Source organism: Anomalospiza imberbis, chromosome 7 (genome assembly GCF_031753505.1).
Source record: "Anomalospiza imberbis isolate Cuckoo-Finch-1a 21T00152 chromosome 7, ASM3175350v1, whole genome shotgun sequence".
Taxonomy (NCBI): domain Eukaryota; kingdom Metazoa; phylum Chordata; class Aves; order Passeriformes; family Viduidae; genus Anomalospiza; species Anomalospiza imberbis.
This window is the reverse complement of record NC_089687.1, coordinates 11,455,263-11,469,853: the sequence shown is the minus strand read 5'-3', so window position 1 is coordinate 11,469,853 and position 14,591 is coordinate 11,455,263. Positions and strand designations below refer to the sequence as shown.

Sequence of the window (14,591 nt, the reverse complement as noted above, 5' to 3'; positions counted from 1 at the left end):
GCTTTGGTTGCAGAGCAAGCTCTTTTACTCCTTCCATTTCCAAGCTTCTTTCTGTTTCCTCCCATCCACCTGGATCAAGGCTTAGGAATTGACTGAACTCTCCAATGCACCTCAAAATCTCCTTCTCTTTCTAATGCAAATGTGCTATTAGGATATTTTTCTCCCCTTAAAGGCCCCACTGAAGCTCTCTTCCAAAAAAACTAAATCAGCCTATGAATGTTCATGCCCCATAGCCTTACAATTTTGATCATGTTTCTTCTGTCAAAATTAATTCTATGGCAAAATCCTTGAGAGCTCCAAGCCAGCACTGAGACCTGATCTTCCAGGTGCTGTATGCAGATCACAATATGGCTTTAATCATCTTGAACCAATAAATCTACCAGAGGGAATCTGCATCCTCTGGTTATGGTCTCTCCATATCTGGGGACTAGTCTGAAAGGCTTGTGAAAGATAAAAATATGGGACCTGGGCAGTCAGATGTAGTGAGGACAGTTCCAGCCACATCATGGAATATAAAATGCATTCGCACTATGGGCAGGGGTGAGGAGATTGGTGGTTACTGCCCCTCAGCTGCTGGGGGGCTGCTTCACAAACATGTCCATTAGCTAGAAAATATCTGGCACTGGTATAAGAGGGGATTTTGATAACTGCGAGTCTTCTCTGTAAGGAAAATGTAAAACAAAATCATGTGAGAGGCAGGGTGTGGTGATACAGATAGAGAATGAGAGTCTTCACACACAGACACATATGCTGTTTTCCTAGAAGCACTCTCATCTCCTTCCTGTGATGGGGAAATGAAAGTTATTCACAGGGTTAAAGTTATGGGCATTGGAGACAGCAAAATAAACAATAATGGCTTGGAGAGAAGACAGGAAGATGAAGCATGGCTATGCCTTGGGGACAGTTACTGCTTGCACAGCATGTCTTCCTGCTGTACACCATCTCAGAGTGAATCCCACCTTCAGAATTTGAATTACTTTAGGGGAGATATTTCTTTTTTACTGTTTTTAGCCCTGCTGTGCCCAGAGAAAGTGAGCAGGGCTTGTCCTGCTCTGGCATGGCTGGAACAAAGCTCTGGCTAAGCGAGAGCCAGAAACTGCCATAAAAGAGAGGGATGATTCTCATGGGGCTGAGGAACATGGGTTGTAGTTTACTGTGCGTCTCAGCTAAGCTCAGAAGAAAGAAGTTTCTTTGCAAGTCCAGCAGATTTGAGCAAGTTCTGAGGAGGCATTAATATGTCTTGCTGGGAAACAGTTTTTGTTTTTCAGAATGAGTGTGGCTATCAGGTGCATCCACTTTGCAGGGCTGGGCCTGGGGGGAGGGGCTGAAACATGGCCCACAGGTCTGGGGCCAAAAAGTTTCTTCCCACTCAATAAGAAGTCCCCTTGGAATAAGGGTATTACTGTATGCTAGGAGCTGGTGCTCTGCTTAGCACAGAGGCACCACATCTTCAGCTGTGGAGTTAGTAGTTGTGACTGAGTCATGACCTTAGACAGCTGCTCTCAGGGAAGATGTGCTGCCAGCTCCATGGCCTGACAGAGAGGGGATTGGTGAAGCTGCTCAGTGTGGTTATGTGACATGTTTGGAAAGGCTCTTTGTAAAGTCCTGACCCGTGGGACAAGGTCCACACCTCTGTAAGCCTCACCTCCCTAACCTGGACAAGGCATGAAACCTCACCACAACTCCCTGAAGGCCAGCACTGCTTGTGTGGGGAGGCAAAGATCTGCTGGAAAAGCCAATGTAATCCTGCACCATGAAGTCACAGCTGGAGGCAACGGACACATCCTTTGCCACTGTAAATTACCATGACCTGATTGATTTCAGGGCCAGCCTTAGTATTGAAGATGTTGCAAAAGGTTCTTTTGAAGGCGTCTTTAGAGAAATGTTTCCCCTTGGTCTTCTGTTAACTTGCCTGTGATAATACATCTGCAGTTGCTATCACTGTAGAGCTTGCTCAGAAGAAGAAGAAAGAAAAAGAAAGAAGAAGAGAGGCTGCTGTTCATCTTATTGACCGCTTATTCACTTCTTTAAAAGTAATTAGGAGTTTAATCAGAGTTTCTATGGATTTTTGGGGGAATCTGTAATTAAAATCTGCACAGTCAACTCGCATTATATACTTAACCCTCTTCCAGAGCTGCTCAAATATCTTTAATATTCTCACGTCCTCTAATGGAAACTGTCAAGTACCTCAACATAAAAATGAGCAGCAATTCCCCTGCAACAGGCTGCCAAACTGCAGCCCCCAGTAGTTTTTTGGTGTGAGGAAAGGTCTGCTCTGTGATAACAGCCCAGGCTGTAGGTTAACAGGCCTGATCGACTCCGAGCTGATTTTTCTCTAATGAATAGAGATGTTTTTTTTCATCAGCATAGAGTGCAGTGTATGGAGAGGGGGAAGGGAAGCAGAAGAAAAAAAAGCTGTCTGACTGTGTAGGGATGGAACCAGTCTCTTGATAAGCTTTCAATTAAGAGCAGATTAAAATTAGGTTTATCTTCTCCTGAAAATGGCGATGACGTTAATATAATAATACAATGTAATAACTTAATAACCCAGTTGGAAGTGACTCATCCATATTGGAAAGATCACATTTTTGCTGCCTAGTTCTGGGAAGGTTAAGTGTGTCCATCCCTCATTCCTGCAGGCGTGCAGGTACCCATAGGGAGAGGGAAGGCTGGGCAGTAGTTCACAGCCTGGCTGCTTCTCCTCCTGGGAGGTTTGGTGTGACTGCCAAGGGAGATTTATGGTACAGAAGTGTGTGATGGGTCCATTTGTAGAAACAAGTGTTGTGGCTCAGCAGAGTCCTCCACTGCTTGGTCCTCTCTGCTTACACAATCCCATTGCTCCACTGGGGACAGGACAGAGACCCAGAGCTTTGAGGTGTAGCAGCTAGTGTCTGGCCTTGCTAGGAAAAGATCCAGAATCAAACATCCCCAGCTGACTGTTCCTTACTTCTCATTCCAGCCCATCTCGTGTATTATGGACTATGAAATCTGCTGGCCATAGTGGGGGTTTATTCTTTCTGCTCAGGTAAAGGAAATAAGTTTCCTCTGCCACAGGAGACTGTGTGTGTAAGCTGCCTTGTGCAGTGTTTTCTGCCCCAAGCTCAGGTGTTGACCCCTGAAATTAACCCAGATTTTCACCTGAGAAGAGCCTGACTGAACTGGTGTTATGGGAGAGTGCAGCTGCTCATTGTGCTCAGGCTGGATGATCTCATATGTGCCATTTGGCTGCAGGGACAAAGCTGGTAAATCCTTTACTGCAATCAGGAGATCTGATTTGGCTGAGGATGATTTGCTCATCTCTTTTCATGGAATGATCAACACTAGCCTGTAACTTGTGTGTTGGACGAAGGACTTGTGTCTGTGCCCTGTGAGGTGTTTTATGGAGGAGGGTATAAAACACTTCTACTCTCTTGTCTTGGAGGTTGTCATCATCGTCTTGGTCTAGAGCCTGAGCTTTACCCATGAGAAGTGATCAGATTAAATTACTTGTCTTACTAGAGCACCCAAGATCTCTAAATAATAAAGAGTAATAATATACTTATTTTCAACTGACAGTGCTTAAGCATTTGAATTATTGTGATTTTGTGTGCTGGCCCCTCTGTTATGTGCTGGAGATTTCCTGCACTTCAGCATATCTGTGGCTTGCTTGTGTTCTGTAGTTTATTTAGCTGAGAATAATGAATTAAAGCAGCTTCCCAGTAAAACAAATACCTGTGTCCAAATACAAACCCCTTCAGGGCAGTATTTACTCATTCCTGACCTCTAATGTGGGTTTAACCATTTACCTTTTGAGTTGAATGACTCACTTGATTGACTGCAGCATGGATCTGCTCAGTCCAGTCCAGGTGCAGGGAGGACAAGTTCAGTGGTAAAGAAAGTGAAAAACAAAAAGCAACTGAAGTAACAAGGAAATGCCAGGAGAAAAAGGAAGTGCCTGGAGAAAGAACATCAGGTTTCTTTCCCTTGGCATTATGGCCTGGGATTTTTTCATCAAATAAATGGAGTATGTAAAAGTCTTTGGTGTTAAAACTCTAGCATTAATTCAAAAGTGCCTCTAATGCACTGAAAAGTCATCCCATGGAGAGTGACAGCCCAATAGTAACATGGCCATAACTAACCCAGTTCCTTGTGGTCTTCCCTTTCCCACTTCTGACTGTGCAGCTGGGGATGTTAGAGTGGGAAAAGAAAACTTTGCAGCCTGTCCGCTAGTGCTTGAATGCTCTTCTTCCTCAGTTATTTGAGGATAATGAAAGTAGCAGTTTCTTCTTTGGATTTATGCTGCTTTAGAACATTAAGCTGTGGGCTGTTTTTGGGTACTTCTGTGTCCCTTCAGCCATATCCCATGTCCAGTAGGACAACTGCATAAATTTTTTAACACTGTCAAGGGAAAATTAAAAACATGGAGTATTTTGCTATACAACTCTAATTTTTGTTGTAGCAATGATATAGGCTGTTTTCTTGGGCTTTGGCCTGTATTATTTTTGCCTGAATTTAAAGCAGTTATTTTTTAATAGTTTTCCATTGACTGACACGGGAGGCTACTTGTAAAATTATAATAGAGAAATTCAAATGCCACACTTTATAGAAAAATAAGACATTAATGCTGAATATCATAAATAGGGAAATTTAGCCTTTGACAGCAAGAACAAGCTCAGCTGATTGTGGATGTTTCTAAGGATGCTTTTTAGCTTTGTACACTTTCAACACCATAGTCAGGACTGGACCTCCTACTTGTGTATGTGAAAGCTCCTTGTATCTATTCCTGAGCAGCCAAGGCTAGCTAACTGATAACTGTATTCAGTACTCAATAAATGGTGTTTATTGTTGTTGGAAAAAAGTAATTCCCCTTCTGGCAGTGAAGAAGGTGTGACTTGTAAATAGAGGTCTGGCAGCAGTGCTGTGCCTGCAGATACAGCAAGGGTTTGACAAAAAGGCAGCAGAGCTGGATTAGGTACGTGTTGGTCTGCAGGAGCAGAGCAACCCTGTCAAAATGCAGACTCTGCTTGCTGGAACCACCCCTGCATGAGACCCTGCAGAAAGGACTTACTGTGCAAAGTGACTTAAGTGCCCGAGTTCCCAGCCATGCTTACCAAGAGGGAATTCTCCAAATTATATGGGACAGGAAAAGCATGCTGCCTAAAGCTTTGATAAAATTTCAAATGTGAAATGTCTTTAAGAAAAATGTTGTACGCTGGCCATGTCGTAGAGACTGAGATGCCCACTAAGGCTTGTCACACAGGTCACAGCTGTTTTCCTTTGAAAATTACTTTTACACAGACATCAGTGTTCTTCCCAAGCATCACTACTCACCTGGCACACTTTTGCAGGTTTTCAGCTCTCAGGAGACTTTACTCTGCTCTGGTCTCCCACCTGGGGTTCTCTTTGTCATTAATTTCCTCTGGAACAGAAGCACCTGAGCTACAGATTCAGAAGCTGGAAGAGCTGGAGGAGCATTTGGGATTGTGGCATTTGCCTTGTTGCTGCATTTTTCCCTGAGCATCTTTGGCTGCAATTGGAGGCAGGCTGTTGATCAAAGTGGACAAACGTCTATCCTGGTAATGTTGGGGATTTTTTAGTTATTCTTGTTTTTCTAACCCACCATTTTACTATCTACTCTCTATGCTGAGAAGCTGATTGAGGATGTACCTTGGTCTCTTCCCTAATTTGAGCCTGGCATCATCTACAGGCAGGATGTGGAGAGGGCAGTGAGCATTTCAGGTACTGGTCCTTGGCTGCCAGTTTATACAGCAACCCCACTGGAGAAGCCTCCTTTTCTTAAATATAAGATTCTCAGAGTAACTGCAGATATTGTGGATTCTTCCTTGTAGCATTTATCTTCCTAATGTGTGCAGCCATCACATTCCTGCCTGGAGCCTGGCAGTCCCACTACTTAGTTGGGATATAGGTGTTTAGTCTGTTTTAATCTGATCCTCACAAATCAGTCCCAGAAGCCATTTCTGGTGCCTTCCTCCCAATGTCATGCAGTTTGTCAATACCCAGCCTGCTGCTGGGGATTTAAAAAATGAGTATGTGTATTTTTAACCAAGCAGTCTCTGCACTGAGCTCTTGGAGAGCAGAAACTGAAGGCTGTGTACAGGGAGGCAAAGCTGGAAAAAGGGGGAAGATCCACCAGGATGCTTGCTGTCTCTGAGTGACCCCATTGAGGACCTGCTCAGAGCCCATGCCTTGTTTGGAGCCTGTCACCTCAGTCATTGGGGAGCTGTTGGAACAGGCTGGGAACAGGCTGTGCTAGTGCCAATGGCACTACACAAAAAGGCATTCACAAATAACGAAGCTCTGAAACACCCTGAAAATAAGTGTCAGCAGCTTGAATTGGGGTCAGTTGTGCTGTGGTGAGAAGCAGGCCAGGCTGGGGAGCAAGGAAAAGATCTCCCCTTCTTCTGCCTGCCTGGGAAAAGGGGCTTCCGAGGCAATGGGGAACACACCTGTTGCTGCTGACTGTCCATGGGAAAGCCAGGCACTGACAGGGTCCTTAACCCTGCTGCAGATCAGGGTCTGGTCATCCTGGTATTCTTCAGACCTCATGTAGATACCCAAAAGAAGCATCCTCCCATCTGCAGAGCTTGGTTTCTTGAGGCTGCAGCAGGCAAACAAATGCTGCCCACAGACAGCATGTAGCAGTTCATGTAGCCTCCTGACTGTCTGCAATGCTCTGAGCAGCCATGGACAAGTTGCCACCTTGCTCTTTGCCACAATTTCCCCTTTTATATCAGGATAGTAACACCATGGGGAGGAAGGAGGTGATAAGGGGTTTTGTGTCATTATGGCTGTCACTGCTGAGGGGCTGCTGCTGCCAGAGAGAGAAAGGTTGGTTGGTTTTGAGACTAAGGCAGAAGGATATTTGCCTTTGCCATTAAACTAGTGGCTGTCTCTGGCCACGTGACAACACCTCTTAATGCTGTTCCCTTAAAACAAGGAGGATCCCTACAAGGTCCAAACTGCACCAGGGCTCTTTAAGCTTAGCTCTGTACCAGCCAGGCTGTGGTCCCCCTTTGAAGATGCCATGTCTCTGGCTAAAGGACACTCTTCAAGTCTAATCCTAAGGACCCACCACAGCAGGCTGTGTAAAACCCTGGCTTTCCACAGGCTTTACTTGCTGCATGAGTCAACTTTGAAGAAAAAAGATAAGATTTTTAATGCTGAACTGAGTGGTAGCAAAGCCTGCTCCTCTCTCCCAGGTATTGAATAGCAACTCAGCTGCTAAAGGACTTTGCTCTGAAGTGCTGTGTGTAGGCTACAGCCACCAGTGCTATCTGCTGTAAGACATGAGGTGCAGGCCTGAGAACATATGGGGTGCAGTGTTGCTGTTCCCCACACTGGAGTGGTTAGTAAATGTGCAGATACCAGCTGGACAAATGTTCAGGATTCTTACAAGTGCCATCACCAAATGCTGTCTCCTGAAACCCTGGGGCTGCTTGGCAGCAAATTAAAGAGAGCAGATGCCTGTGTTATTTCACTGGTCAAAGTGGGGAGAACAAATTAAAGTGCCTATTTTAGCACACTGAGACAGCTGCGCTCTTCTCAAGCCAGTTCCTGAGGAGTCACCTATCCATGCTTGATGGAAGGGAAAGCATCTGGTGTAGCAACAGCCAGTTAGCCAGAAGTGGAGGAGTTGGCTAAGGTTTCCTGCTGTGGAAATCTTCGGATGACACCTTGGCAAAGACCAAGGGACAGATGGGAGCCGCGAACATTTCCCCCTAAGCAGTGTCAGGTGCCTTTCATGGGACTGTCAAGTGCCAGGTGAGAGGGGGCTTTGATCTACACAATGGGGCATTTTAGGGCTCAGTTGCAGTGGGCGTCAGGTTCTGAGGATTTGTTCACTGTTGATTATGACTCTGAGTTACCATCAGTTCAGTAGAGTGAACTTGGCTGCAGGAACAATCTTCAGCTGCTTCCCCACAAAGGCAGTCAGTTACTTAAAGAACCTGTAGTGGTTTTTAAACAGTACAGATGTATTAAGTATATCATGTTACTGTTAAGCCTTGGTGCACTCTGGAAATGTCTGGCATTGTTATTCTTCTGTTAGCAAAATGAGGCTTAGGAAGTTTAAGTGACCAGAATCCCAATGGATTCTGGAATGAAGAGAAAGCTGAAAGGTGGAGGTGTTGTCATACCTTACCAAAGGCATTAGAAATTATGGGTAGGTGTTCTTAACTGTGCTTCCTAATTTCTAACATAGCTGTCATAATAGAAAGGAATTTGGAAATTGGAGAAAATGACACTTCAGTGTTAATAGATCCCAATAACCAAACTGATCAGCGGATGCAATCCCTCCCCATATATCTACATAGATGCTGAGCATATTTCCCTGTTTCAGCATCCAAAATATTTTATAGTGATTCTCACTGTTTTCTTTTACCTGTTGCTTAGAGTGGTTTATATTTAACATGATATGACTTAGTTAAATTAAACCACACCAAATCCAAGCTGAAGTTTCCCTTATTTGATGATTAGCAGCTTACACTTTGGAATAAGTTCAGCCTGTGATATGCGTGTTTGGGTGCTCCTGGGCTATTCCTCTGTGGTCCAGAGCAGGGAAACATCACTCTATTAACAGATTTTAGTTTTCCAAGCAGTATATACCCGTATCCTGAAAAAGTTCTTATGGATCCACAGTCAATAAAAGGTTGCACGTGATTGTTACAAAGTGCTGACTGCTTTAAGACAAAAGAATAATTCCTTTTCTTTTCCAGGTGAAAACAGGTCCCACAGATGAAGTGCTTTGCTAAAGGTCCCTCAAAAAATGTAAAGCAGACTCAGGAGATGAACCCAAGTCACCTGACATCCCACCTTAGCCAAACTGCCTACTTGCATTATGGGAAGCTTGGCAAGAAATAAGGGTAATGAAGCTGCCCAGCTGCCTGGAAGAATGTCTCTGCTGCTATACAGCAGGTAATCCTTTAGATTTAAGAAATGGCATAACTTTTAAGGAGGAAATTTACAAAATATGTCATCTGAAGACATTGCCATGTTTAATGCATTTGCTGCCAATGATTTTCTTTCCCTTGCTATACTGTTTACAGAGCAGCTGGTGCAGAGCTGTTGAGCTTGCTATTGAAGATGAAAGGCTGGTTGTTTTTCAAAGTCTTTTGTGCCTGTTTGCTCCTAACTGGAGCTGTCAGTGTAGATGTTTTTTATTTCCTTTATCACTATAGGTCTGAAGTCCCTTCTTTAAAGATTTCCTCAATTCAAAGAAAGATTTCTTTTGCTCTAAGTCCCAAAAGACCTGAAGGGTCTTTGCTCTTTTGTTTGGGCTGAAGACTCCACAGGCAATGCCAGTGCTTTCGAAGGGTTGCTGAAAACCTTTAACCCACAGACAGCCAATGTCCCAGCTGAAGTCCTTTGAAGAAGGCATGAGCAATTCAGTCTGTTCTACTCATTTCTGTGGCCTGGGAATGAGAACAGCCCTCTTGAACTATATAGATGCAATGGAAAACTTCCAGTGATTATTAATTAGTGGTGTTTACAATAGTACATAAAGGATGGAGCTTTTTCTCCCAAAACAGCCACAAGGAGCATGTGTTAAGTACTGTACAAACCCCCACCGAGATGCTCACTCAAGTTGTTCAGAAGCCAAGAAATCAAGGCTGCAGAATCTTCCCCATTCCAAAACTGAGTCACTAAAGTTATGGGAGGTCAAGTCATTTGGCCAGGATCATGACAGGAAGATGAGATAAAGCTGAAAACGGAAACAAAGGTACCTTAACAACCCGATTTTCCATTTGTGTGCCACCTCTCATGTACTGAAATAGGCTGAATTATAGGATTTTCTCTCTCTCATATAGTCTGTCTGCTGGTAGTTCTGTTACTTTGGTGAGGGACTTGTTTTAGAAATCTCTCTGATCAGTCATTTAATCTTCATGGTCTCACTCTTTGGAAATGTTTTAGCCAATGAGTTTCTCTCAGAGAAGATCTGGTCTACAATGGCAGTCTGAAAGGCTTTCCCTGTGATGCTCATTTCAAGCATGCAGCTTCCCCATCCAGTCTGCACCACCAGAGTTATCAGTCACTCAAACCAATGCTCCTACCCAGCAACATCACCCAACTGGAAAGCAAGTCTATGCAAATTTCATAATGAAGCTCTACTGAAAAGAACTGGATCCTGAGTGCTCTCTAAAGTGCTCCTCATCAATGCATTCAAGTGACTTTGTGACTGATGAAATGTTCTTCTGCTAAATGGGCTTTTCATTTTTAAATGTGTTTTCTGTAAATGATCCACAAAAGCGATTCCAACTGGTATTTTTCATGTTGCTCTCTAGTCCTGCTGCCAACTCCCTGTCCTTGCTGACCAGAGTGGAGCCCTGAAGAGGAGCTGCAGCTGAGCTGACTGTGAGCTGTGTAGGGCTGAAAAGCCCACAGTCTAGCCACTCTGATTTTAGCTGAAGGAGAAACAGTTGCAAAGGCACAGTGTTCACAATGGCCAGAGCAGATCTTGCTGTTCTTGTTGAGCAGCTGCAACACTGAGCAAAGACTGAATCGATACTAAGCATGCTGAAACCAAAAGAATATATCTAAATACATTTCCAGTTTTAATGGTCTCCATGTAGCAGAAATTGATGGCACCTGGACACTGGGAGATCCAAGCAACTCTCTGCTTGCTTATATGAAATGTTTTCTTCCTGGTTTATTTCTTACTATAGTGTACACAGCAGAGCCCATGCAGAATGCACACAAACTTCTTCTTTCTTTGCTGTTTGTGGTTCATTAGAGAATTGAGATTAGGCATGCATGAATGTGAGGAGAGTGATACTGCTGCCAAAGAAAACTTGTGTTCTACATGTTGAGTTTCAGGTTACCAGAGAGCTGTGTAAAGAGTAACCAAAATGCATATAGTCATCACTGAAGGTGACTGACCCTTAGTAGGGCATGTAGTTCATACTCTCACTGTTATATTTAGAAAAATTGCACAATATCAGTGCAAAAAACATTCACCAAACCCAAAAGATAGCTGCAGTCACATGGTAAGTCTGCTCAGAACTGGAAAGTTAATGTGAATCTTACATTCTAGAGCACTGCCCTCACTTAGCTTTGTCAAACAGCCTGATCTAATAATGGCATGTATTCTTAACCTGATTCCGTTACCAACTTTGCTGATTTCTATTCTAAAAAAAAGTTTGTTGATTTTTAATTTGTAAATTTTAACTTCTTTAAAAAATATCCCAAGAGCATGAAATAGATCATCTTTTGCCACAGAACCCTTTTTGGCTTGATAATTAAGAGATTGATCACCCCCAGCAACAGACATAAACGTTTAAACAGTACATAACTGTCCTCTGTACTTATGCAATAAAAGTGGGTTTACTTTTACAGCGGTAATTTCAGCAGCAGTCTAAATCAAAGCCCTGTTGATAATCAGACAAATCTTCCTTTAAAGAGAAATGCAGTGCAAGTGAGCTTGTTAGTATTATGGGCACATTATTGTCTCCACTCTCCTCAATCAGCTTTTATTCATGCTTTTACAATAGGTGTAAATTTTTATATTTCCTTAGGCAAGCAGAAGAATGAACTGAACATCTAGAAGATTACTTAAAATAGGTTATGGTGATAAGAAATAGGCAATCGTGTACAATGTTGAAAAGGTCAGTGGATTAGAGTGCTGATTTCTGCAAATGGGCAGCCCTGCTCTGCTGGGGCTGGCAGGCAGCTGAAAAAGAAAAAAATTGACAGGGGGGTGTTCAAAATCTGGTGGGGTGTTTTCTGTATGGATGTGTTAGGGAATTTGGGAGGGAGAATTTTGGGGAAATATTTCTGCAGTATGAGGCACAACCAGTGGGTGAATGGTGTCTGAAAGAGGAATTGTATTATGTGAGGTTAAGGACTTGCTCCTGTGTCAGACCCAGGCTCCCTCAGATGTGCCTTGTCTTCATCCCTCAGCCCTGGTCTGCCTTGTAGGTATAGGAGAAGTGAGGAAGCCCAGGGAAGTGGCTTTGTACCTTTGTGAGTGATACAGTGACAAACACTGCTCTGGGTTGGATGCTCTCAAGCAGTAATAAAAATGTAGGGCAGTCAGTTTTATTTTTCCATTGTCTTGACAATGTTGCTTAAAAAAGTTGAAATAAATCAGTGAGATATTTCTGGGTTAAAATTTCATGAGTGCTCCTGTCAAGGACATGCTTGCTGCTCTATGTGACTATTTCCCAGCTGCACTGGCTCTGACAAGTAACATGGTGGTTGCTCTCACTTGCATTGCTTCCAAGGCAGAGCTTTTGTTTATGCTGTTTTCTAAGTCCAGCCAAAGGAGCCTGGGTCAGCCACAAGAGGCCCATCAAGCCTCTCTGTAGAAACTCTAGATGGATTTATGCTTGTGGTTGATCTGAGAATTACCCCTTTCCTTATATCAGGACCGTAATTCCTGTTGGCTCCAACGAGAATCTGTTCACTTGAATATCTAGAAAGACATGTTAATTATGATCCTTGCTGCTCCTTTAATATCTGGATAGTACCTTGCTGACCTCTTCTCAACCAAGACCACTCCTAACCCAGTTTGGATGCTCCATGCAATGTGTTGCTCATGCCTGGCTAGGGACAGCTGTTCTGTGTGAATGGCTGCACAGCAGAAAATGCTGTGGTCCTGAGGATGCCCCATCTCAGACAGGAGTCCCTGCCCTGTGTTTTCCTCCCATCTGACTGCTGTTTTGTAAACTCATGAATTTTGATTGCAAAGTGCTATCATTCAAATTTTCAAGCAATAGGAGAGAAATGGTGATGCCAGATTCAGCGCACCATTAACTGAAGGCGGTGACGTGCATTACATTATTGTTGGCCTTTTTATCTCTGTCCCTTTCTTTTTTTTATGACTAGCAAGATGACAATAAGTCAGCTCAGGTTGACTGCTCCTTGCCTGAAGGGCCATGAGAGTGTTTCAAGAGATGGCTTTGTGATGGCTTCTCAGACATTTTAAATGTTAAGCCTTTTATGTTTGCCAGAATGCAAGATTCCTCATAAATTAGTTCTTAACAGAGCAAGTTCAGATGCTATGATAGGAGCAGCCTCCTTTTCAACCAATAGGTATGGATTCAGCTATGATCTGGCTTCTCAGGCCTGATAAAATTTGCAGGAATACCCATTCCTTGAGCAGAGCCTGCACTTTCTTTATTTGCTTAGTCAAATGGATCTCCTAGAAATTATAGGATGGGTGTAGCAGTCTGGTTTGCTTTGTCCTGGAGACCTGTGTCTCCAGACACTCTTACGTTTTATTTTCTGCAGTCAATAACAGATGGTCATGGCTTTGATATCTGCTTGTTTTTTTCTTGGGAAGTCAAATGGAATCAGTAGCTCATTTTAGGTGGGCTGCTGGATTGGTGCTGAAAGACAGTGCAACTGTACTTTGTTTCCAGTGGGGAAACGCAGGGCTGATTACCTTAGCCATCAGGGCTAGAATAAGCATGGAGACTTCCACAGCTGACAGGAAGGAAAAAGACCAGGGAAGGAGAATCTGTGAATCTGTGACCTTTCCCATACCAAAGAACAGAGGCAAATCCATCTGTCAGCTGATAGCCCATCACCATTGTTCTGGAGTGACTCAGAGGACAAGTACTCTCCAGCTGCATGCTGGGAGCAAAATGTTCATTGATCTTCTGTTGTGTGCCCTGAAGCCAAAGAATATTTATTTCATGGACAACTCAGTGCTAGGATTGACCTTTTGTATCATATCCTTTGGGGCAGGTGCTTGGCTCTGGTGCTTTGTGTAAGCCCATCTTTTGTCTTGGTTTTGTCTTTCTTTTGCCTTCCCATTTCTGGCTTACCTTGGTTCATCACACATCAAATTACTTTCATCTTCGCTGCCTGCCAGGGTGGGGTAGGGGCCAAAAATACAGTAGAGCAGAAGGTGCTGCACACACAGCTTTTACTGGCAGATACAGCTGTACAGTCCAAGCCAATGGTCCCAAAGGTTTCTCCTTAGCCTGTAAGCAGGAACGGAGCTTGGCGTCTTCAATGACTCTTGCCTAAGAAAGCCCTTTGTGACTTGTCCTGCAGCAAGGTGTTAAGTGATGCAGACTTGCCTCTCTCCAGACCATCCATCCAGCCTCAGATAGAGAAGAGCTGCTTACTGTGCCATCTAAGCTATGTTTGGCCATTCTGCCATTTGGGCAGACCTGCTGCCCCTCTCTGGCTTGCACATGAAAACCAGCTGCCTCAGGCAGTCACCCAATGCATCTGCCACAGCTTTCATTGGCATGGCCAGAGTCATCTGTTCTGCATGAATGGGGCTGACCAGCATCTGGCAAATCTCTGCACCAATAGAATCTGTTGTAAAGGGCAAGTGACCAACAGCACTGCTATAGACAAGAATTTAAGCAATGGCTCTGCCCTGGTATGGTTGCCTTTGAGCTTTCAGCTCTAAAGAGTTGGGCTCCTTCCCCATTTAAAACCACCTGAATCCACAGTGTCCAGCAGAGTCACTATATCTGTAACATAGGCAGTTTTTTGGGTGCCCATGTCTTCAGATTCAGTGGTTCTGGCAGCCAGCACATAGCTGAGAGTGTGCTGCAGCAAGGCAGGGCTGCATGGGGTGCACAGGTGGGGCAGATTTGGCCCGTGCAGGTGGCAAATAGCCACTCTTTTTTTCC

The 14,591-nt window shown here is 44.0% G+C and overlaps 1 protein-coding gene and 1 long non-coding RNA gene across 2 annotated transcripts in view; one reads left to right on the top strand and one right to left on the bottom strand.

Moving 5' to 3' along the window:
• The window catches only part of LOC137476935 (uncharacterized), a 280,782-nt gene that overhangs the window by 67,125 nt on the left and 199,066 nt on the right, over window positions 1-14,591 (bottom strand). The window lies entirely within an intron of this gene.
• The window catches only part of SLC15A2 (solute carrier family 15 member 2), an 84,792-nt gene that overhangs the window by 12,556 nt on the left and 57,645 nt on the right, over window positions 1-14,591 (top strand). Inside the window, exon 2 of the mRNA XM_068195372.1 lies at window positions 8,715-8,913. Coding sequence (XP_068051473.1) covers window positions 8,865-8,913 — 49 coding nt within the window. The 5' untranslated portion in view covers window positions 8,715-8,864. The remainder of the gene's footprint in view (window positions 1-8,714; window positions 8,914-14,591) is intronic.